This window comes from Lissotriton vulgaris, unplaced genomic scaffold, assembly GCF_964263255.1.
Source record: "Lissotriton vulgaris unplaced genomic scaffold, aLisVul1.2 SCAFFOLD_654, whole genome shotgun sequence".
In the NCBI taxonomy this organism is placed as follows: domain Eukaryota; kingdom Metazoa; phylum Chordata; class Amphibia; order Caudata; family Salamandridae; genus Lissotriton; species Lissotriton vulgaris.
Genome location: NW_028247511.1, coordinates 254963 through 279110, shown reverse-complemented (window position 1 = coordinate 279110; position 24148 = coordinate 254963). Strand labels below are relative to the sequence as shown.

The 24148-nt window shown below is 43.6% G+C and overlaps 1 protein-coding gene across 6 annotated transcripts in view; it reads right to left on the bottom strand.

Annotated features, from left to right (window-relative positions):
- The window catches only part of LOC147665155 (proteasome subunit beta type-7-like), a 154126-nt gene that overhangs the window by 57710 nt on the left and 72268 nt on the right, over nucleotides 1–24148 (bottom strand). For all 6 annotated transcript variants that reach the window (XM_086949721.1, XM_086949719.1, XM_086949722.1 and 3 more), the window contains one exon: nucleotides 15393–15486. In XM_086949721.1, the coding sequence (XP_086805847.1) occupies nucleotides 15393–15486 (94 nt within the window). The remainder of the gene's footprint in view (nucleotides 1–15392; nucleotides 15487–24148) is intronic.

Genomic DNA, 24148 nt, shown 5'->3' with positions numbered 1-24148 from the left:
TCCACAGAGACTTCAGTGGATGCTGGGGATGTGGACTAGGATGGGGGTCGAAGAGCGGAGCTCCCTGGTCAGCAGGTGGAACATCAGGCGATTGTTGATGTAGGTGGGTTTGGAAATGTGGAAGGCTTTGTAGGCCTGATTAGGAGTTTGAAGAGGCTTTTTTCCAGGACAGGGAGCCAGTGAAGGGCTCTGAGGTGGGGGGAGCTACTGGTTCTTCAGGACAGGTCGAGGAAAGTATTGCTGCTGAGTTCTGAATGGTCTGGAGGTGGCTCAGGAGTTGCTAGATGGTTCTGATGTAGAGTGTGTTGCCATAGTTGAGTCGGCTGGAGACGAGGGCCTGGGTGACTGTCTTCTTGGTTGAGATTGGGATCCATTGGAAGATCTTGCAGAGCATGTAGAGGGTGTGGAAGCAGGCAAAGGAGACTGCGCTGATCTGCTGCTTCATGGTCAGTTGGCTGTCCAGGATGATTCCAAGGTTGCATGCGTGGCCGGGAGTGGAGGGTAGGAGAGGGGCCAGTGCGGTGGGATACAATGTGCTGTCCCAAGGGGAGGGTATGTTTCCAAATATGAGGACCTCACTTTTGTCCAAGTTAAGTTTTAGTTAATTGACCTTCATCCGGGTGGCTCATGACATTATTTTTATTTATGTTTTTGTTATTAAAACATAAATAAATGGCTGCCAATAGCAGGGCAGGAGAGCAAGCACAACCAACGAGGGGTTACGAGAGCAAGCACAACCAATGAGGGGGCGTGGGCAGCAGAGCAAGCACAACCAACGAGGGGGCAGCGGCAGGAGAGCAAGCACAACCAACGAGGGGGCAGGGGCAGAAGAGCAAGCACAACCAACCAGGGGGCGGGGGCAGGAGAGCAAGCACAACCAATGAGGGGGCAGGGGCAGGAGAGCAAGCACAACCAATGATGGGGAAAGGCAGGAGCACAGCAAAGGGGCAGGGGAGTTAGCACAGCGAGGGGGCAGGGGAGCAAGCACAGCGAGGGGGCAGGGGAACAAGCCCAGCGAGGGGGCAGGGGAGCAAGCACAGCGAGGTGGCAGGAGAGCAAGCACAGCGAGGGGGCAGGGGAGCAAGTACAGCGAGAGGGCAGGGGAGCAAGCACAACGAGGGGGCAGGAGAGCAAGCACAGCAAGGGGGTAGGGGAGCAAGCACAGTAAGGAGGCAGAGGAGCAAGCACAGCGAGGGGGCAGGGGAGCAAGCACAGCGAGGGGCAGGGGAGCAAGCACAGCGAGGGGGCAGGAGAGTAAGCACAGCGAGGGGGCAGGGGAGCAAGCACAGCGAGGGGGCCAGAGAGCAAGCCCAGCGAGGGGGCAGGAGAGCAAGCACAGCGAGCGGGCAGGGGAGCAAGCACAGCGAGGGGGCAGGAGAGCAAGCTTAGCGAGGGGGCAGGAGAGCAAGCTTAGCGAGGGGGCAGGAGAGCAAGCACAGCGAGGGGGCAGGAGAGCAAGCACAGCGAGGGGGCAGGGGAGCGGGAAACATCCTTTACAACGCAACTTTTACCACGCAGTGCTTTTACATCGCAACTTTTACAACGCAAACCATTACAACGCATTGCGCTGGGGGCGCTCTAGGATAGGGAATAGATTTAATTTACTATCCAACACCTTCCCTACTATCCACGGGGACTGGAGTTGGAATAGTAAATTAAACTATTCACTATCCAGCACCCCTCAAAACTATGCGTTGTAAAGGCATGCGTTGTAAAACTTGCGATGTAAAAGCATGCGTTGTGATGTCATTCATCGCAGGGGAGCAAGCACAGCAAGGGGGCAGGGGAGCAAGTAAAGCGAGGGGGCAGGGGAGCAAGCACTATGAGGGGGCAGGGGAGCAAGCACAGTGAGGGGGCAGGAGAGCAAGCACTTTGAGGGAGCAGGGGAGCAAGCACAGCGAGGGGGCAGGGGAGCAAGCATAAACACGCTAAAAACACGAGTCCATCCACTGATTTGAGCTGGCGCGGGCTGTGCGTTTTCGAAGCACGCACAGCGAGCATGGCCATTTAGAAAGAGCAATCCTTTGGTGAAGGGGAACGGCCAGACAGCCCACAGGGTTAAATCCCAACTCACCGGATCGGGCTTCTGTAAATTCGGGAGGGAGCTTCTGAGTTCCGAGTTGCTTTCCACGGTCACAAGATTACAGGGTTGGAGGGAGGGAAGCGCTGCCACAAATTGGGGCGAGATAGAGATGGCAGGACTTGCTCGAGCTCCGAGATCGGCAACAGCTAGGTGAAACGAAGAGACAATGGCAGCCGCCGTGCTTCGCTCCTGGCCACACACAGACGGCAGAAGCTGAAGTCCCGAGGGCAAGAATGCGGGAAGCCCTGAGCAGGAGCTGAGGAGCACCGAGGGCCTGCGGTGGAGTAAGTGGAGCCCCTGGGCCCGGCTGAGCCGAGTGGAGAAGGGCAGGCAGCGCCTCCAAGGCCTATGAGCCACATCCCACAGAAGAGGTGAGAGCGGGCACATGAAGGGTTGCGGCTGGTCTTGGCTGGCGCCCGGGGAGTCAGAAGCACAGAGCAGCTGTGCCCACATGCCCTCGAGAGCAGGTGGTAGCAGCAGCTGGTATGGAGGGAGAATCTCTGTGAGAGCCGCATGAGTGAACGGGAATACTGCATTTGGGCCGCAGGGCCAGTAGGAGGCCACACGATACCAAGGCAAGCCGCGGCCTAGCGGTATACATGCGGGTGGTAACCACATTGATGTTATGCCTGTTACATGATTGGGTATACCCGGGCCACTGGTAGCATGTGATTCTACGACTGCAGCACTTTTTAGCAATAATGGATTTACCACCCGTAGCACATAGTTAATCACAAGCACAAACAACGAGGGGGCAGAAGCACTCACCGGAGGACTCAGGAGCTTCTCTACTTCTTACGGCGGCGGTCGGGCAGAAATGGCTTCAGCAAAGCGCCAACATTTTCGGATTTGGGGGCGTGTATTTGGTTCTCTCCTCTTCCCATTGGCTGGAATGTAAAATTCCAGCCAATGGGAAGAGGAGAGAAAGAAAACAAGAAAGAAGCGAAAAAAGACGCCCCCGAATCCGAAAAAGACAGGGCTTAAACGGAGTGATGCCCCTCTCCTCCAATGGCTGGCCTCCGTTTAGGAAGGCAGCCAATGGAGAAGAGGGGCGGGTTTAAGCCCCCAACTCTAAAACATAAATTCTCGCCAGCGAGACTGCGCAAGCACAGCCTTCGCAGCCGAGACCTAAAAATGATTGCATTTATAGTCACCAAACTGAAAAACACTCACTGGACAGTTTCAGAAATATTGAATTTACAAGGTATAGTAAATCAAAGCATATCACTCAACCACAAACAAGCATTGGCAAATTCAAAGAAATTGACACTTAGAAACTTTCTCACTAAAAAGTTTGGACTCTTTATGCGTTCATTTGGAGTCACTTTACGCTACCAACTCCAGTAGGGAGCCAGTCAGGGGGACCAGCAAAGTCTTCAGAAACAGTTACCTCAGCAATCTTCAGTCAGTTCCAAGTGCTTTTATTCTTTGCAGGGCTTTTCTTTAGAAGTGGTCCTGAAGCAAGGGATGAAGAAAACTGAAGATGCTCAAGGATGCGTAGTCAACTAAGGAGAGCACAAGCATGAGGGCCAAAGATTGGTAGCCAATGGACTACCAGGTCCCCTCCCTCCTTATGACCGCTTCCTAGGAAGTGGGGCATCTGGCTATCCCAGGATGCACTATTCTGTCATTCCCAAGATGGCAGAGCTCCTATCTTGGCATCCAGAGCTCTGTAGACCAGCCCAGAGGTGTACATATCCTGGAAAAACCGTTTGGCAAATGTTTTCCCTTCTCCTGTCCCTAGTGCCAGCCTGTCTTCCTGAACAATGTAGTAGCCCCTCTTCAAAGTGTTACCCATTTGCCCTTCAAATGCAGCTTCTCATTTTAAGCTCACCTTTTGGGCCAACACCTATGTGACTACCTACAGGAGAGAGGTGACGCCTCCTTCCAGAGCAGGCCCTGTCTCCTTTCCTGAGAGGCAGAGGGGAGAAAGCTGTCTGCAGTACAGATCCCGAGTAAATGGGCACCGGAAACCTTAGCAACTAAAGTGGCAACTTCTAAAGTTACACTTTGCCCACCAGTGATATTAGATTCGATTTAACCATTTAATCAGATTTAATGCACTGATTCTTTAGACACCTTACAATACCAACTCTAGTAGTCCCATTCAGACTTTAGGAGGGCTGAGATGTCACCCTGTAACTCTGTACTAGCCAATGGGGCTACTATCCTTTCCACAGTAAAAACAATAATTTACAGTTTTTACTGCTGGACATGTTCCACTTTTTAACATGCAGCACTCTGCCTTAGGGCTTGTTACATCTTTCTTAGGGGTGACTTACATGTATTAAAGAGAGGATTAGGCTTTGCCATTACCTTAAATGGCAAAATTGAATTTGCAGCTTAAAACTGCCCTTTGAGCCATGTTTAACGTGTCCCACTCAGGGTGGTACAACAAGTGTTGCAGTCCCTAACTTACATGCTCTGGGTACTCATGTTGCCATGTACTAGGGACGTACAAGTAAACATGCACCATTTTAAGGGTCAGAGCACATGCACTGAGTCCTATTTAGCCGAGCTCAGGGCATTTCAGAGTCATTACACCAGTATCCAGTAGTCAAATTGAGGGCAAGAACTGGGGGTGAACCTGGAAAAAGGATGTTTCCTTACAACACTACACCACAATACAATAACAGCACACTTCCGCTGCCAGTACTCAGCTACACCTCCTATCACTCACTGACTGCATGCTTGCCTTTGCCTCTGTACAGATTTCTGGCGCTTTTGGCTGAGTCTGTGCTATTCACATACCACATTTACATGTGTAATAAATTTGGGGGAACCAGAGCCTAAATGGGTGAAAGCTGATTTACTATTCTAACCCGAAACATATAAGCAATGGGCTAAAGCAGCATAATTACTAATTAGAAAATAACTCAAAACATAAAATCATGGGGGTATACCATCGTAATTACTATTCTAACTCCATGACATAAAATCATGGGGGTATTCCATCATAATTACTATTCTAATTCCAAAACAAACAACCGTTGGGATATCCCATTATAAATACTAATCTAACTCTAAAACATACACTTGTCGGGGTATCCCATCATAATTACTATTCTAATTCCAAAACATACAATTGACGGGTTATCCCATCATAATTACTAATCTAAATCCAAAACATACAATCGTCGGGGTATCCCATCATAGCTACTATTCTAACTCCAAAACATGCAATTATCTGGCTATTCCTTCATAACTACTATTTCAGCTTCAAAGCATGCAATTGTCGAGGTATCCCATCAAAATTACTTTTCCAACTCCAAAACACACAATCATGGGGGTACCTTAGCATAATTACTATTTTAACTCCAAAGCATAACTACTATTCCAACCCCAAAGCACACAATTAAGGGGGTATCCCAGTATATTTACTATTCCAACTCCAAAACACACAATCATGGGGGTATCTCAGCATAATTACTATTCCAACTCCAAAACACACAATCATGGGGGTATCCTAGCATAATGCCAATTCCAATTCCAAAACTCAAAATCATGGCAGTATCTTAGCATAATTACTATTTTAACTCCAAAGCATAACTACTATTCCAACTCCAAAGCACACAATTAAGGGGGTATCCCAGTATATTTACTATTCCAACTCCAAAACACACAATCATGGGCATATCCCAGTGTACTTACTATTCCAACTTCAACTTCAAAGCAACAATCATGGGGGTATCCCAGCATAATTACTATTCCAACTTCAAAACACACAATCATGGGGATATCCCAGCATAATTACTATTTTAACTCCAAAACATACAATCACAGGGGTGTCCCAGCATAATTACATTCCAACTCAAAAACACACTGTCTTGGGGGTATCCCAGCATAATTACTATTCCAACTCCAACTCCAACTCCAAAACACACAATTATGGCGGTATCCTAGCCCAAATACTATTTTAACTCCAAAGCAACAATCATGGGAGTATCTCAGCATAATTACTATTCCAACTCCAAAGCACACAATTAAGGGGGTATCCCAGTATATGTACTATTCCAACTCCAAAACACACAATCATGGGGGTATCTCAGCATAATTACTATTCCAACTCCAAAACACACAATCATGGGCGTATCCCAGTGTACTTACTATTCCAACTTCAACTTCAAAGCAACAATCATGGGGGTATCCCAGCATAATTACCATTCCAACTTCAAAACACACAATCATGGGGATATCCCAGCATAATTACTATTTTAACTCCAAAACACACAATCACAGGGGTGTCCCAGCATAATTACATTCCAACTCAAAAACACACTATCTTGGGGGTATCCCAGCATAATTACTATTCCAACTCCAACTCCAAAACACACAATTACGGCGGTATCCTAGCCCAAATACTATTCTAACTCCAAAGCAACAATCATGGGAGTATCTCAGCATAATTACTATTCCAACTCTAAAGCATAAATACTATTCCAACGCCAAAATACACAATCACAGGGTTATCTCAGCATATTTACTATTCTTACTCCAAAGCAACAATCATGGTAGTATCCCAGCATAATTACTATTCCAACTCCAACTCCTAAACACACAATTACGGGGGTATCCTAGCACAAATACTATTCTAACTCCAAAGCAACAATCATGGGAGTATCTCAGCATAATTACTATTCCAACTCCAAAGCATAAATACTATTCCAACGTCAAAATACACAATCACAGGGTTATCCCAGCATAATTACTATTCTACCTCCAAAGCAACAATCATGGTGGTATCCCAGCATAATTACTATTCCAACTCCAACTCCTAAAAACACAATTACAGGGGTATCCTAGCACAAATACTATTCTAACTCCAAAGCAACAATCATGGGAGTATCTCAGCATAATTACTATTCCAACTCCAAAGCATAATTACAATTCCAACGCCAAAATACACAATCAAAGGATTATTCCAGCATAATTACTACTCTAACTCCAAAGCAACAATCATGGGAGTATCTCAGCATAATTTCTATTCCAACTCCAAAGCAACAATCATGGGAGTATGTCAGCATAATTACAATTCTAACTCCAAAGCATAATTACTATTCCAACTCCAAAGCAACAATCATGGGAGTATCGCAGCATAATTACTATTCCAACTCCAAAGCAACAATCATGGGAGTATCTCAGCATAATTACTATTCTAACTTCAGAGCATAATTACTATTCCAACTCCAAAACACACAATCACAGGGTTATCCTAGCATAATTACTATTCTAACTCCAAAGCAACAATCATGGGAGTATCTCAGCATAATTACTATTCCAACTCCAAAGCATAATTACTATTCCAACGCCAAAATACACAATCACAGGATTATCCCAGCATAATTACTATACTAACTCCAAAGCAACAATCATGGGTGTATCTCAGCATAATTACTATTCCAACTCCAAAGCAACAATCATGGTGGTATCCCAGCATAATTACTATTCCAACTCCAACTCCTAAACACACAATTACGGGGGTATCATAGCACAAATACTATTCTAACTCCAAAGCAACAATCATGGGAGTATCTCAGCATAATTACTATTCTAACTCCAAAGCATAATTACTATTTCAACTCCAAAACACACAATCACAGGGTTATCCTAGCATAATTACTATTCTAACTCCAAAGCAACAATCATGGGAGTATCCCTGCATAATTACTATTCCAACTCCAAAACACACAATCACAGGGTTATCCTAGCATAATTACTATTCTAACTCCAAAGCAACAATCATGGTGGTATCCCAGCATAATTACTATTCCAACTCCAAAGCAACAATCATGGGAGTATCCCATGCATAATTACTATTCAAACTCCAAAGCAACAATCATGGTGGTATCCCAGCATAATTACTATTCCAACTCCAACTCCTAAACACACAATTACGGGGGTATCCTAGCACAAATACTATTCTAACTCCAAAGCAACAATCATGGGAGTATCTCAGCATAATTACTATTCTAACTCCAAAGCATAGTTACTATTCCAACGCCAAAATACACAATCACAGGATTATCCCAGCATAATTACTATTCTAACTCCAAAGCAACAATCATGATGCTATCCCAGCATAATTACTATTCTAACTCCAAAGCAACAATCATGGGAGTATCTCAGCATAATTACTATTCTAACTCCAAAGCATGTTTACTATTCAAACTCCAAAACACACAATCACAGGGTTATCCTAGCATAATTACTATTCTAACTCCAAAGCAACAATCATGGGAGTATCCCTGCATAATTACTATCCTAACTCCAAAGCAACAATCATGGTGGTATCCCAGCATAATTACTATTCCAACTCCAAAGCAACAATCATGGGAGTATCTCAGCATAATTACTAATCTAACACCAAAGCAAAAATCATCGGAGTATCTCAGCATAATTACTATTCCAACTCCAAAGCAACAATCAGGGGAGTATCTCAGCATAATTACTATTCCAACTCCAAAGCATAATTACTATTCCAACTCCAAAACACACAATCACAGGGTTATCCTAACATGATTACTATTCTAACTCCAAAGCAACAATATGGGGGTATCCCAGCATAATTACTATTCCAGCTCCAAAGCAACAATCATGGAGGTATCCCTGCATAATTACTATTCTAACTTCAAAGCAACAATCATGGTGGTATCCCAGCATAATTACTATTCCAACTTCTAAACACACAATCATGGGGATATCCCAGCATAATTACTATTTTAACTCCAAAACACACAATCACAGGGGTGTCCCAGCATAATTACATTCCAACTCAAAAACACACTATCTTGGGGGTATCCCAGCATAATTATGATTCCAACTCCAACTCCAACTCCAAAACACACAATTACGGCGGTATCCTAGCCCAAATACTATTCTAACTCCAAAGCAACAATCATGGGAGTATCTCAGCATAATTACTATTCCAACTCCAAAGCACACAATTAAGGGGGTATCCCAGTATATTTACTATTCCAACTCCAAAACACACAATCATGGGGGTATCTCAGCATAATTACTATTCCAACTCCAAAACACACAATCATGGGCGTATCCCAGTGTACTTACTATTCCAACTTCAACTTCAAAGCAACAATCATGGAGGTATCCCAGCATAATTACTATTCCAACTTCAAAACACACAATCATGGGGATATCCCAGCATAATTACTATTTTAACTCCAAAACACACAATCACAGGGGTGTCCCAGCATAATTACATTCCAACTCAAAAACACACTATCTTGGGGGTAACCCAGCATATTTACTATTCCAACTCCAACTCCAACTCCAAAACACACAATTACGGCGGTATCCTAGCCCAAATACTATTCTAACTCCAAAGCAACAATCATGGGAGTATCTCAGCATAATTACTATTCCAACTCCAAAGCATAAATACTATTCCAACGCCAAAATACACAATCACAGGGTTATCTCAGCATAATTACTATTCTAACTCCAAAGCAACAATCATGGTGGTATCCCAGCATAATTACTATTCCAACTCCAACTCCTAAACACACAATTACGGGGGTATCCTAGCACAAATACTATTCTAACTCCAAAGCAACAATCATGGGAGTATCTCAGCATAATTACTATTCGAACTCCAAAGCATAAATACTATTCCAACGTCAAAATACACAATCACAGGGTTATCCCAGCATAATTACTATTCTAACTCCAAAGCAACAATCATGGTGGTATCCCAGCATAATTACTATTCCAACTCCCACTCCTAAACACACAATTACGGGGGTATCCTAGCACAAATACTATTCTAACTCCAAAGCAACAATCATGGGAGTATCTCAGCATAATTACTATTCCAACTCCAAAGCATAATTACTATTCCAACGCCAAAATACACAATCACAGGATTATCCCAGCATAATTACTATTCTAACTCCAAAGCAACAATCATGGGAGTTTCTCAGCATAATTACTATTCCAACTCCAAAGCAACAATCATGGGAGTATCTCAGCATAATTACAATTCTAACTCCCAAACATAATTACTATTCCAACTCCAAAGCAACAATCATGGGAGTATCACAGCATAATTACTATTCCAACTCCAAAGCAAGAATCATGGGAGTATCTCAGCATAATTACTATTCTAACTCCAAAGCATAATTACTATTCCAACTCCAAAACACACAATCACAGGGTTATCCTAGCATAATTATTATTCTAACTCCAAAGCAACAATCATGGTGGTATCCCAGCATAATTACTATTCCAACTCCAAAGCAACAATCATGGGAGTATCCCAGCATAATTACTATTCTAACTCCAAAGCAACAATCATGGTGGTATCCCTGCATAATTACTATCCTAACTCCAAAGCAACAATCATGGTGGTATCCCAGCATAATTACTATTCCAACTTTAAAGCAACAATCATGGGAGTATCTCAGCATAATTACTATTCCAACACCAAAGCAACAATCAGGGGAGTATCTCAGCATAATTACTATTCCAACTCCAAAGCATAATTACTATTCCAACTCCAAAACACACAATCACAGGGTTATCCTAGCATAATTACTATTCTAACTTCAAAGCAACAATATGGGGGTATCCCAGCATAATTACTATTCCAGCTCCAAAGCAACAATCATGGAGGTATCCCTGCATAATTACTATTCTAACTCCGAAGCAACAATCATGGTGGTATCCCAGCATAATTACTATTCCAACTCCAAAGCAACAATCATGGGAGTATCTCAGCATAATTACTATTCTAACTCCAAAGCAACAATCATGGTGGTATCCCTGCATAATTACTATTCTAACTCCAAAGCAGCAATCATGGTGGTATCCCAGCATAATTACTATTCCAGCTCCAAAGCAACAATCAAGGAGGTATTCCTGCATAATTACTATTTTAACTCCAAAGCAACAATCATGGTGGTATCCCAGCATAATTACTATTCCAACTCCAAAGCAACAATCATGGGAGTATCTCAGCATAATTACTATTCCAACACCAAAGCAACAATCATCGGAGTATCTCAGCATAATTACTATTCCAACTCCAAAGCATAATTACTATTCCAACTCCAAAACACACAATCACAGGGTTATCCTAGCATAATTACTATTCTAACTCTAAAGCAACAATATGGGGGTATCCCAGCATAATTACTATTCCAACTCCAAAGCAACAATCATGGAGGTATCCCAGCATAATTACTATTCCAACTCCAAAGCAACAATCATGGGGGTATCCCAGCATAATTACTATTCCAACTCCAAAGCATAAATACTATTCCAATGTCAAAATACACAATCACAGGGTTATCCCAGCATAATTACTATTCTAACTCCAAAGCAACAATCATGGTGGTATCCCAGCATAATTACTATTCCAACTCCAACTCCTAAACACACATTTACGGGGGTATCCTAGCACAAATACTATTCTAACTCCAAAGCAACAATCATGGGAGTATCTCAGCATAATTACTATTCCAACTCCAAAGCATAATTACTATTCCAACGCCAAAATACACAATCACAGGATTATCCCAGCATAATTACTATTCTAACTCCAAAGCAACAATCATGGGAGTTTCTCAGCATAATTACTATTCCAACTCCAAAGCAACAATCATGGGAGTATCTCAGCATAATTACAATTCTAACTCCCAAACATAATTACTATTCCAACTCCAAAGCAACAATCATGGGAGTATCTCAGCATAATTACTATTCCAACTCCAAAGCAACATTCATGGGAGTATCTCAGCATAATTACTATTCTAACTCCAAAGCATAATTACTATTCCAACTCCAAAACACACAATCACAGGGTTATCCTAGCATAATTACTATTCTAACTCCAAAGCAACAATCATGGTGGTATCCCAGCATAATTACTATTCCAACTCCAAAGCAACAATCATGGGAGTATCCCAGCATAATTACTATTCTAACTCCAAAGCAACAATCATGGTGGTATCCCTGCATAATTACTATCCTAACTCCAAAGCAACAATCGTGGTGGTATCCCAGCATAATTACTATTCCAACTCCAAAGAAACAATCAGGGGAGTATCTCAGCATAATTACTATTCCAACTCCAAAGCATAAATGCTATTCCAACTCCAAAACACACAATCACAGGGTTATCCTAGCATAATTACTATTCTAACTTCAAAGCAATAATATGGGGGTATCCCAGCATAATTACTATTGCAGCTCCAAAGCAACAATCATGGAGGTATCCCTGCATAATTACTATTCTAACTCCAAAGCAACAATCATGGTGGTATCCCAGCATAATTACTATTCCAACTCCAAAGCAACAATCATGGGAGTATCTCAGCATAATTACTATTCTAACTCCAAAGCAACAATCATGGTGGTATCCCTGCATAATTACTATTCTAACTCCAAAGCAACAATCATGGTGGTATCCCAGGATAATTACTATTCCAGCTCCAAAGCAACAATCAAGGAGGTATTCCTGCATAATTACTATTTTAACTCCAAAGCAACAATCATGGTGGTATCCCAGCATAATTACTATTCCAACTCCAAAGCAACAATCATGGGAGTATCTCAGCATAATTACTATTCCAACACCATAGCAACAATCATCGGAGTATCTCAGTATAATTACTATTCCAACTCCAAAGCATAATTACTATTCCAACTCCAAAACACACAATCACAGGGTTATCCTAGCATAATTACTATTCTAACTCTAAAGCAACAATCATGGAGGTATCCCAGCATAATTACTATTCCAACTCCAAAACACACAATCACAGGGTTATCCCAGCATAATTACTATTACAACTCCAAAGCAACAATCATGGGAGTATCTCAGCATAATTACTATTCCAACTCCAAAGCAACAATCATGGGGGTATCCCAGCATAATTACTATTCCAACTCCAAAGCAACAATCATGGAGGTATCCCAGCATAATTACTATTCCAACTCCAAAACATACAATCATTGGGATGATACAGCATAACTGGGTGACAGCAGATTTATTATTCTAATTCCAAGGCCTACAAACCCTGGGGTGCACAGCCTAACCGGTGGACGAGGGGGCAGCTTTACTATGCTAATTCCAAAAGCTACAAACTGTGAGGTAAGAGATACATTTTGGGGAGTGCATACCTGCTATCCTAAATTCAAGGCATACAAACATTGGAATACCACAGCCTAATTGGCGGAGGGCAGAGCCACTACAATAAAACCGAAGCATTCAAGTATTGGAGTAACACATCATAAGTTGAGGAGACCAGATTTACTATTCCAAGACCTACACGCAATGGTGTAATACAATATATTTTTGGGAAAGGCAAATGTACTATTCTAATACTGAGTACAAACACTAAAATAACATGGACAAATATGCGGAGAGGAGATTTACTATTCTAACTCCAAGCGTACAAACATAGGTTTAACACACTTTAATTGAGAGAGAGCAGATTTACTATTGTAACTCCAAAACCTACAACTAATGGGTAGCACAAATTTGGGGAAGAACAGAATTACTAATCTACCTCCAAGTTATACAAACATTGGGGTAACACTGCATGATTGTGTGAGAGCAGATTGTTTAATTTAACCCCAAAGCTGCAAACAACGAGGTAAATCAATTTTGGTGGAAATGAGATTACCTATTATAAGTCTTTATTTTTTAAAACACGACTCAGCCTAACGAGCCATAAAACCCACAATCCACATACAAAATGTTTGAATTATCACTAAAATAAATTATCACTGCATTTTTAAAGATTTGCAATTAAAGCACATTAAAAGAACTTATCAATATCACATACAATATCAATAAAATTAAGACACCTACCCAAAACCCCTATAATTCTCCAAAACCAGAACTGTTTTAACTATTACTAAAACTTAAAATGGAATCCGTAAAATTAAATTACTCTAAACATTTAAAACAATTACAAATTATTTTAGACTTAATGATATTTAAGAAAACAATACTTAAAATATCAATATTATTGCACAAAATGTGATGTACTTACCATCAATATACCCATCTTTGATATTCTGACGCTCATAATATTTCCAACTTTATATTAAGGACCATCAAAATTCTAGAGTTGATATTCAGGATCTGCACCCCTTACTACTTACTACCCCTGCCACCACGGGGTAATTAAAAATGCAAAAAAAAGTAGGTGGTTGCTGGGTGAACATCTGCTGGCAGCTGTGCTCTTCTTCACTTGTGCTATGCGAACTCTGTAGCCTCTTCCCAGACCTTTGTTCAGTTAATGTGCATAATTTCCTCCACTGACTGTGTTGAGACTTAAATTGATGTCTTTATCAGGTGAGGCGTGGAAGGTGATATGAACATGAAAGTAGAGTAGTCTACCTTCCCTTAACTTTGTAATTTACTTCTAGAGTGAATCACGTTTTAACTTGATTTAACATGTAATAACATTTATTAATTTAACACAGAGCAATGCTGTCGCACCGCCAAGAATTAATCATAACTCATAAGCCATTAACCTTTCATGTAAAATGGGAGAGAGAAAGAGATACCCATGTAGTGGCTGAATTGCACAATGTGAAACGAGGAAACCTGGGATCAATCCCAGCTGTCCAGCTTGGCAAACTGTGTGATCCTAGGAAAATAGTGTATTTCACCGTGACTCGTTTTCCTTCATTTTCACATATAAGAGCACCTTGAAATACATCAGTACAATAACCGATCATGTACATGGTTTATTAGACTACAATGGTGCTCTTTCTATAACTGCATCTAAGGCCACACATTGGGTACCCATGACAACTGATTTGCCGTTCTATCACTAATTGCATGGGTTTCGCAGTGGGGTGCAGGGGAGCAGGAATCTTTTAAAATTAATTTCTCGACGTGTCACCTCAAACAAATGTCACTGAATGCTATAACACAACCTAATGTGCTAACAGGAAACACTTTTGCAGGCTACATAAATACACGTTTTTGAATTTCTAAGAGTCTGCATGATTTGTTTACATGATGTTTGTTGCACCAGTTAGAAGCCGACTATGGTGTTGACATGTCTCCTAGACTCTAGAGCCAAGCCTGAACATTGTGTCGACTCTACCTAATAGCGTTCTGCCCTGCCGACCTCTATTTACACATTTCAACACATAGCCAACAGGAGGAAGAGGGGAGCACATAGTTTGGAGTCACAAACCACCAATGACAGCAGCGGGTGTCTGTGATTGGCTGGCAGCTATTGGTGATGTCACACACTAAAGAAGCAAGCACGCGAGACTGTCTGGTCAATGTTGGTGGCACGCGGATGGATTAATGTGCTCCTACCTTGAAGATGAGACCCGCTATGGTAGTTCCCGTCTTCCGTGGTTTGGGGGCCTTCACCCCAGATTCCAAGAGGTGCTTCTCGAGTGACGCATTCCTGTAAGGAGGCAGGAAAATACTGAGATCAGTAAATCACCTAAACCATTCTCACCAACACCACACTGAGCACTCAGTACTGCAGCCTCATTGGCCTGACACTCACTCAGACTGACGGTCCCCACAGTCAGTGACTCCAGGCTCACCTCTGTCAGTACTACAGACTCACGGTCACCACATTCACTGACTCCAGGCTCACCTCTGTCAGTAATACAGACTCACGGTCTCCACTTTCACTGACTCCAGAGTCCAGACTGAGCCCTGTCAGTACACACTTGCCTGTACTTTAATATATAGGCTGTGTACACATATTCCCGTTGTCTAGTGTATATTTTAAACCTTTGTGAATAAATTGTGTAACTTTTGAACTACGTAATATTCTGGTTGTAGAACATTGCTGTATTCTCCTAGCAAGTTTGAGTTTTCATACAGGTGAATGATTTAGCAATTTCCCTATAAACACTTTGTGGTAGCGGGAGTGTCGTCTTTGCATCCCCAGTCCTAACTGCACCATATTTAAAGACTGGCCACATTCATTTGGTGAGTGCGTGGGTATTTTATGTCCAACGCCACCATTGTGATAGTCGATACTTGAGTTTTACCTGCTCTGAAATGGGGAAACTTACAATATTTTCGCCTGTGTCGTTTCATTGCTTTGTGAGTGACGGAACAGTATGCTTTTCATACCTATTAATTGTGTTAGAGAAGCTTTCACCTCTGCCTCTATTGCTATAAAGCGATTGTTTTAGAGAAACTTGGAATACACCTTAAAATTACACAAAAGTTAAAATTATGGTAACAAATACTGACACATTTTTAGAAATGAACTATTACATTTTGTGAAAGCTAAAAAAAAATAGCTGCCCACGTCCTGTGTGACATCTTCATACAGTCCTAACTTTTACACTAACATCTCTTTGCATGCTAGGATTATTTAGACCATAATTACATGCTATCTGTTGAAAAGCCCGGTCTGATCATGCTATCAAACATGACATGGAACCATTTGGCGGTGGAATCAATACCAAGACGAAATATACTCACTTTTCATTGTTACAGTTTGTTACAAAAACTAGCATAATTTAGGCCCTTGTTTACCCACCTTTACATCTGGCCCTGCCCTTCAGCATACCTGGGCACTAGGCATGCATCTAGGCACTAACAGTACACTACTAGTTCTAAACAGGAAGGCGTCAAATGTTATGGAGTCACGTGGGGGCAGAGGGCGCGTGCGCGTCGAGGCGGCCTCTGAAGCGCAGGTGCTGGTTGACGCCACAGCCGGACACGAACAACACCCCTGTGAAGGAAAGGCGATGCTAAACCCACTTCTCCTCCAGATTAATGGGGCCTGCCCTGCCTTCGGGTAAAACCCCAGCCCTCAAGTGAAAGCATTGTCTAACACCAGGTATGAGGCAGGAAAATGAAACCAATGGCCCTCATGGATCTTTGGCTCGACCTCTCTACCCTATCATAGCTCTCTTCTTCTTCTCCCTCCCTAAACACGAGTCTTCACCTTTTTCAATCACTTTCCCACTCCTACACTTCCAATCCTCCTCTGTCCCTCCCCGCTATCCTTTGCTACAATCATCAGAGACGGCACGCGGCCCACGTCAGGCGAACACCTTCCGTAGCCCTACTGAGTGCCACGCATATAGGGGCGGGCTAACGCATTTGGTGCGTTTTCCCGCATCACCACAAGGACCCGAACAGGAACAATATCATCGTGTTCCATCTCACAGTGCCTTGCAGTGATTGGAACGCTAAGCTGAAATGTCTACACTGATTTGTTTAGCCTCTGCCATGGTCTATTTAAAGTCATTTGTCCTGGTAACTGTTTAGATAGCGACGATCCTGACCTCAAGAATTTTGAAATAGATATGACTCCTGATTAAAATCTGTCTGGGTCAAGTTTCTAGTTTTCACAGTGTCAAGGTCAAATAAGAGCAAACACAGACATATGTCAAAACAGTGTAGTCAAATTCAAATTCAAATTCAAAAATAACTTTATTCGGTATTTGTCAAAACACCATAAAAGCGAACAATGCAAGGTACATTCCAAACACAGCATTAAAAACTTGATATTTAAAACGAAATCACTGCAACAAATACACTTTGTTACATATATCAATCAATTAATCTAATCTTACAAGCCATAAAAACTTTTTATAAAATACATTTGGTAGGAAAATAATTTCATTGGGTTGATGGAACGGTTGAGGTAAATATAGCATATTTATGTATTATATGGTGTTATTAGGCACAGAATAATACTCAACAAACCCTCAGCCTTCTAGTCACTTCTCATGGTTCCTCTACATTTTATAATGAACGACAGGAATGTTATCACCACTACAATAGTAAGCTCATCTTGGAGCAGATACAATCTATGGAGAGCAGGTTTACAACTTCTCAGGCCCCACAGCTTTAATAGTGGCAGCAGGTGTTTTTTCCTTCCCCACTGATAGTACTGGCAGAAAAGAATACAGTGTATGTTAGACTGAGTGGCTACTCCATCACATGGGCATTTTATCAAATTCCCAGACCAGTCATTTGGAGCGGGGAACGTTATTAGCCTAAAAAAAGAATCCGTCCTCATTCGTGCTAAGAGCATTCTATGATAACATGAAAAGTTTGGCGCCAGATAGGGGTGAAGGCCATGATCATGGAGGATCTGGCGATGGGCTACGATGGTAGACTTATTCCCATCTAGATAATATCTCCTCTCCTCCAGTAGACCAAGACATGTCTCTTTTAGTGCTTTTTTTGACATTTGGGCACATGAGGTTGGGTTTGAGAAAAATTCCGGTTGGCCGATGGAAATCAGGAATTTTTTAACATAGGCCAGCCATGGCTGTTTAGAGCCCTTGGCTTGCTGCAGGCAGTCATGAATTACTTCCCTATTAAAGGTCGTGTCCTCGCATGTCCAAATCTTGTACCACAGCATGACTGGCGCTATCTTTATCAGATCACTAATATGGGATCTGTCAAGTTCATTGTGGCATATGGTAGTAGATGTGGAACGCGGGACTCCTAAAAGATATCTCAGGAAAGCATTTTCCACCCTCTGAATTTGGGAACTGTCTGCAAGTCCCCATATCCCCGCCCCATATACAGCTGTAGACACGCATTTTGCTGCATAGATCTTGAGTAGTGTGTCTACCGGTTTCCCGCCGAGTTTTTTAGCAAATTGCTTGACCGCCCCTATTGAGCGGCCAAAGGCCAGGTTCCGGGAGGTGATTGCTGCGGACCATGTCCCCCTATTGTTAAAAGTAATGCCTAGGTAAGAAAACGTTTTAGACATAGCTATCTTTAAATCATTAACGAAGGTTTTGCAATCAGGAACTTTTTTACTGGTGGTACATGACATCGTGAAAGTTTTCCCCACGTTTATTTTTAGGCCTCTAGAGCTCATAAAGGTTGCAAAGCCCGTTAATGCCTTTTGGAGTCCCCGCTGTGTGCGGGCCATGATCACCGCATCATCTGCGTATAACAATAGTGGGACTGCGAGACCATTTATCTTGGGGTAGTCCAACTCCAGATCAGACAAAGAAGCTGCTACCTCGTTGATGTACAGGTTGAATAGAAATGGCGCAAGTATGCAGCCCTGGCGAACACCCTTTGCTATGGGAAATTTTCTAGTTTGCTCGCCATTTTTGCCAAATCTCACCGTGGCGCCTGCATCTCTATACAACTCCTGGATGAAACTTTTATCTATCCCCATTGTGTTCAGGGTTTTCCACAGCATACCATGATCCAAACAATCAAACGCCGAAGTTAAATCGACGAATGTTAAAAACAGATTCCCTTTTTTTGTTCCAATATATTTATTCATTATGAGGGACAGGTTTAGACCCTGCTCTATGGTTCCCAAACCAGACTTAAAACCATATTGGAATTTTGAAAGTATTCCATTGCTCTTAGACCAGGTTTGTAATTTGGTTAGTAACACCCTGCCTGCTATTTTCATTAGGTTATCTAGCAGGGAGATGGGGCGATAACATTTTGGGTCTTGTCTGTCCCCTTTTTTAAATATTGGGATAACTATTGCTTCATTCCATGTGTTGGGAAAACCTAGTTTAGTGTAAGCATTCAGTACATTTGCTAATAAGGGGGCCCAAAGATCTACGTTCCCTTTAAACAAATCAATAGGAACTCCATCAGGTCCAGGGGCCTTTAAACTAGCGCTCTGGCAGATAGCTTGTTCCACGTCTGCAGGGGAAAACAGTACTTTTAGTGGGAAATTTTCCTGAAGAGGTGAAAGAACCCCTCGCCCCGCATCCATCTCATCTTGTGGGATCGGAGCAAGTGAATCTTTCTTGTAGAGGGAGGTAAAGTAATTAACCCAGACATCTTCTGGTATGCCTATTTCCATGGTGTCTGCCTTCCTGTCCAGAAAGAAGGGGGCATTAATTTCTTTCCAGAACGACGTATTGTCCCTTAGAGCACTTGCCTTTATCAGGGCTTCCCAGGCTGCGTTTTTGAGTTCTTTCTGTCTAAGTCGGAGGGTCTGCTTATAAGCCTGTCTCGCTTCCTTAACCAGACCGCTATCCCTAGGTACGATCTTTAAGGCCTGTAAGAGGGCTTTGTGTGCCTTAGTACAGGCTCGATTGAACCAGCCATGTAATCTTGTGTCATCCCCTAACTTTAATTTTTTAGTTAACTTGGCGTTTATTGTAGCTTTAATCCCTTCATACGCCTGTATTATTAGCTCGGGGTTGGTACTTGGTTCCAAGCAGGTGTCAAATTGTCTAGACTCTTTCCGTACCAGATCTTTTAGAAAGTTTGTAGGTTCAATTTTTGCCCATTTAATGGCGTAGCCATTTTTTCTGGCCAGCGCGACTGAATGACCATGAAGTATATTCATAGTACTTGTTTTTTGGGACCCCGATTTCCCTAGACTAAGGGAGGTACTGATAGGGAAATGATCGCTTATTGCTAGATCCTCCGTATCAAAACCCCCCACCCAGCCTTGATTCCTGTTGGAGACTAAAATAAAGTCAATTACAGTGCCTGCCCCATGGCCAAAAAAAGTTGTATGGAACGCTACAGGTGGCTGACAGAGTTCATTTGCAAAAGCAAAATCCCACTCGTGCATGAGTTGATTTAACAGGTCGCCCCCTATGGAGTGTTCAAAGTGCGTAGTCGGATCCCCTTTTAGGTCAAAAATGCCACAGTTTTTAGTTTGACTATAGGGGCATAAGTGGCAATTAAAATCCCCTGCTATAAGTAAGCAGTCTGCCGCCTGCCCACCTTTCTTTAACAGAGAGTCCAACTCCGCTATTAAGGTTTTAACCTCAACTTTTGGCGCGTTGTTATAGAGGTTGATCAGGAAAAAGGAGCGCCCGTTCGATTTAAAAAACAGGCCTTGTAGTAAGCTCCCTACGCCTGCTTTTGGTCCGCTTGCCTCATACATACTCTGTTCTATATTACAGAGGTTTGAAGTGAAAATACACAGTCCCCCAGAGCCTCTGCCTCGGTTGCCCTGGATCGAGGGAACATAGAAAGTGCTAAAACCCTCAATGTGGGTCTCAACTGGGTCCCAGCACTCCTGTAGGCAGATTATATCCTGCCTTTCCATGAAAGTTAGAAATAGCTGGTCCCGCATTTTTTTTGCCAGCCCAGCAATATTCCATGATGTTATTTTTAATGAACATTTCCCCTCATTGGTTGGACTCGGTTCTTCCTGGCTAGTTGGTGGGGCAATGCCCACAGGCAGGGTTCCAATCTCATTGTGGATTTGACTCTTAAACTTATCTACTGTGCTCAGATGTGAAAGCATAGAGAAGGTTACGGTTGTGGACTCAGATCCGTTCTCCTTCAGTGGCTTACTAGGTTTATCTTTTAGATGCTGGCCTGACAATATTACACCACCCGTGTCATGATCTAATGTGGTCTCTATCATCACGGGATTAGAGCTTTCTACCTGGGAAGGGACATCATGGATCTTAATTTGGGGAGCTAAGATTACTGATACCCCTGTAGTGACCTTTATTGGTCAATCGACCATATCTAAACAGTCGTATCTGTTCCTTGTAGGAGCCCCCCTCCAATAATCGTGATTTGGGTTTCCTCTACTATAATACCAGGGGCGAGAATCCCAACCTCTGTTCCAGTGATTATTGCTATTCCTGTTTCTACTTCTATTGGTGTACCCCACCTGCATCCATGGCCAATCTTGGTCTTCGTCCCAACCGGTTGTATCACCATAATTGGGAGTATTTAAAGGTGGATAGAAGAAGGAAAGACGCTGTACGTCAACCCCCCCCCTTTTTTCGAGCGCTGGCCAGGAAGAAATATAGTCAACCATGGCAGGATCGTCACAATTGACTATAACACAGTCACCCTGTAGGCTTTTTTTCGTGTCCCCAATCCAATACACTCTTCTCACTGAATTTATTCTGCTAAGATGCGATGGCTGTATGGGTCTATTTTGACTTAACCATTGCAGAACTTTGTTCCTCAGTGACCACGGGGGCTCGTCCGAGCCATCTGGCAGTTCTGACACCCCTGTTAGGACGACAGTGTACGGGGTAGCCTCAGGTGGCAGATGAAACGGCCGCCTGAATCTAATGCCCGTCCTCTGTTTTCCCTGAGATTGGGGTGGCTGGTTTTTTTGTGATGTGTGTGCAGTCTCCTTTAGGTTAGCTAACTGAGTATTTAACGCCACAAGGGCTGGGGTGGGTTGCGCATTATCACTAGTGTTATCGGATTGGCCCTTCCCTTCTACAGTTAGGGGTTTAGGGGTATTTTGTGAATTTGATTTGACACTTTTATTAGTCTGGGTGTTTGCTACTTTATCTTGAGCACGGGGCTTTGGGCACGCCGCTGGTGTGGTAAGCGGTTGGGCCTGTTTGGCCGGCTTTGGGCACGCCGCTGGTAAGGTAAGCGGTTGAGCCGGTTTAGCCGGTTTACTTGGCTCTTTGGATTTTCCCTCCCCCGTAACTAGGGCGCCCAGTGACTTCTGAGTAAATGCAGGGGTATTTAATTTTGCAAGTTGTTTTTCGATTATTCTTATACTTTTTTCCAGGGGTTTCAGATGATATTTTAACAATTCCCCCATGCTGTTTGTAAGAAAATCGTGTAGTGATACACATGTGGTGCATGGTTTGTGTATACCGCCTGCAGCGCCTAGTGCGTCTGGGTTTCCCCTTGACTCAGTGAACTGTGGGGGCGTGTCAGGGACCGCTCTATGTGTGGGTGGGAGAGTTTGCAATACTACAATATTGTTACTGTTCCTATTCAGGTTACAAGGGTTTGCACGGTTAAGTGGAGCCGGTGTGTTCTCCTGTAAAATCAACCCCTTACTTGACCTCTTAGGTATGGCCCCCTCCCTTTCACCCATGGAGTTAGATTCTAATGCCATGTCTTGACTGTGTAGGAGTTGCAAATCCGGGGTTTTTTCCAAGTCCTCCACAGAATCAGATCCTAATGACAATTGTGTTGCTGACAAGTCCACAGTATTTGGAACTGTGTGAACTAGTGCACTTGCTTGATTCAACAAGGGAGTGATTGGACCCTTGCAACTTGGAGTTTGTGCTAGAGCCAAGGGGCCCAATGACGATCTTTTTCTAGCAATCTCCAGTTCATGTGACACCCGACGATCTATCAATTGTATGGTATTATCGATAACAGCATTGGCTTTGTTCAGGAATAAGTCAATGGGTCCGGTTATGTCAGTGGTTTTGTCTGTCTTTTTACTTCTAGTGACTCGAGTCATGGTCGGACGCTATGCAATGGTGATAGGGCAAACACAGACAGGTCTCCCTGTTGACTGAAGATGTGGGTGTAGGTCCCCACAGTTATTATCAGTCTAAGGATGAAAAATAAAACACAAATACCGTGGCCCAGTCCAGTCTCTCACAGTCTGGAACGGGCTGAAACGGGCCCGCCCTTGGCCCGGGCTTCGCCTCGCGCTTCTCCTCGCGCACGTCCCGCGTTGCGTATGATGCGGTTTGCTTTGAGGGAAGGTTTAAGGGGGCGTTACCGCCGGGGGAAGAGGCACCAGGTGGAAGAAGCAAAGGCTTCTGGTCCTCGCAGTCCCCCGGTGCAGGCAGCCAATGGAAGTGGGGACAAGCGCACGCTGGGAGCTGGTAGGCACTCCGTCGACCACGGAAGAGCTCCCACCAGCAGCGCGACCTCCGAGGAGTCTGAACGCAGTTGGGCACGATTTGCTGGAAGTCGCCCTTCGTTCAACAGCAGCAGAGGAATCCGTTAGGTTGTGAGTGGCACCCGCGAAGCGGGTGTCACGAAAAGTAAATAGGCAGCAGCAGGTGGAGGGCGTTACCGCCGGGGGAAGAGGCACCAGGTGGAAGAAGCAAAGGCTTCTGGTCCTCGCAGTTCCCCGGTGCAGGCAGCCAATGGAAGTGGGGTCAAGCGCACGCTGGGAGCTGGTAGGCACTCCGTCGACCACGGAAGAGCTCCCACCAGCAGCGCGACCTCCGAGGAGTCTGAACGCAGTTGGGCACGATTTGCTGGAAGTCGCCCTTCGTTCAACAGCAGCAGAGGAATCCGTTAGGTATGTGAGTGGCACCCGCGAAGCGGGTGTCACGAAAAGTAAATAGGCAGCAGCAGGTGGAGGGCGTTACCGCCGGGGGAAGAGGCACCAGGTGGAAGAAGCAAAGGCTTCTGGTCCTCGCAGTCCCCCGGTGCAGGCAGCCAATGGA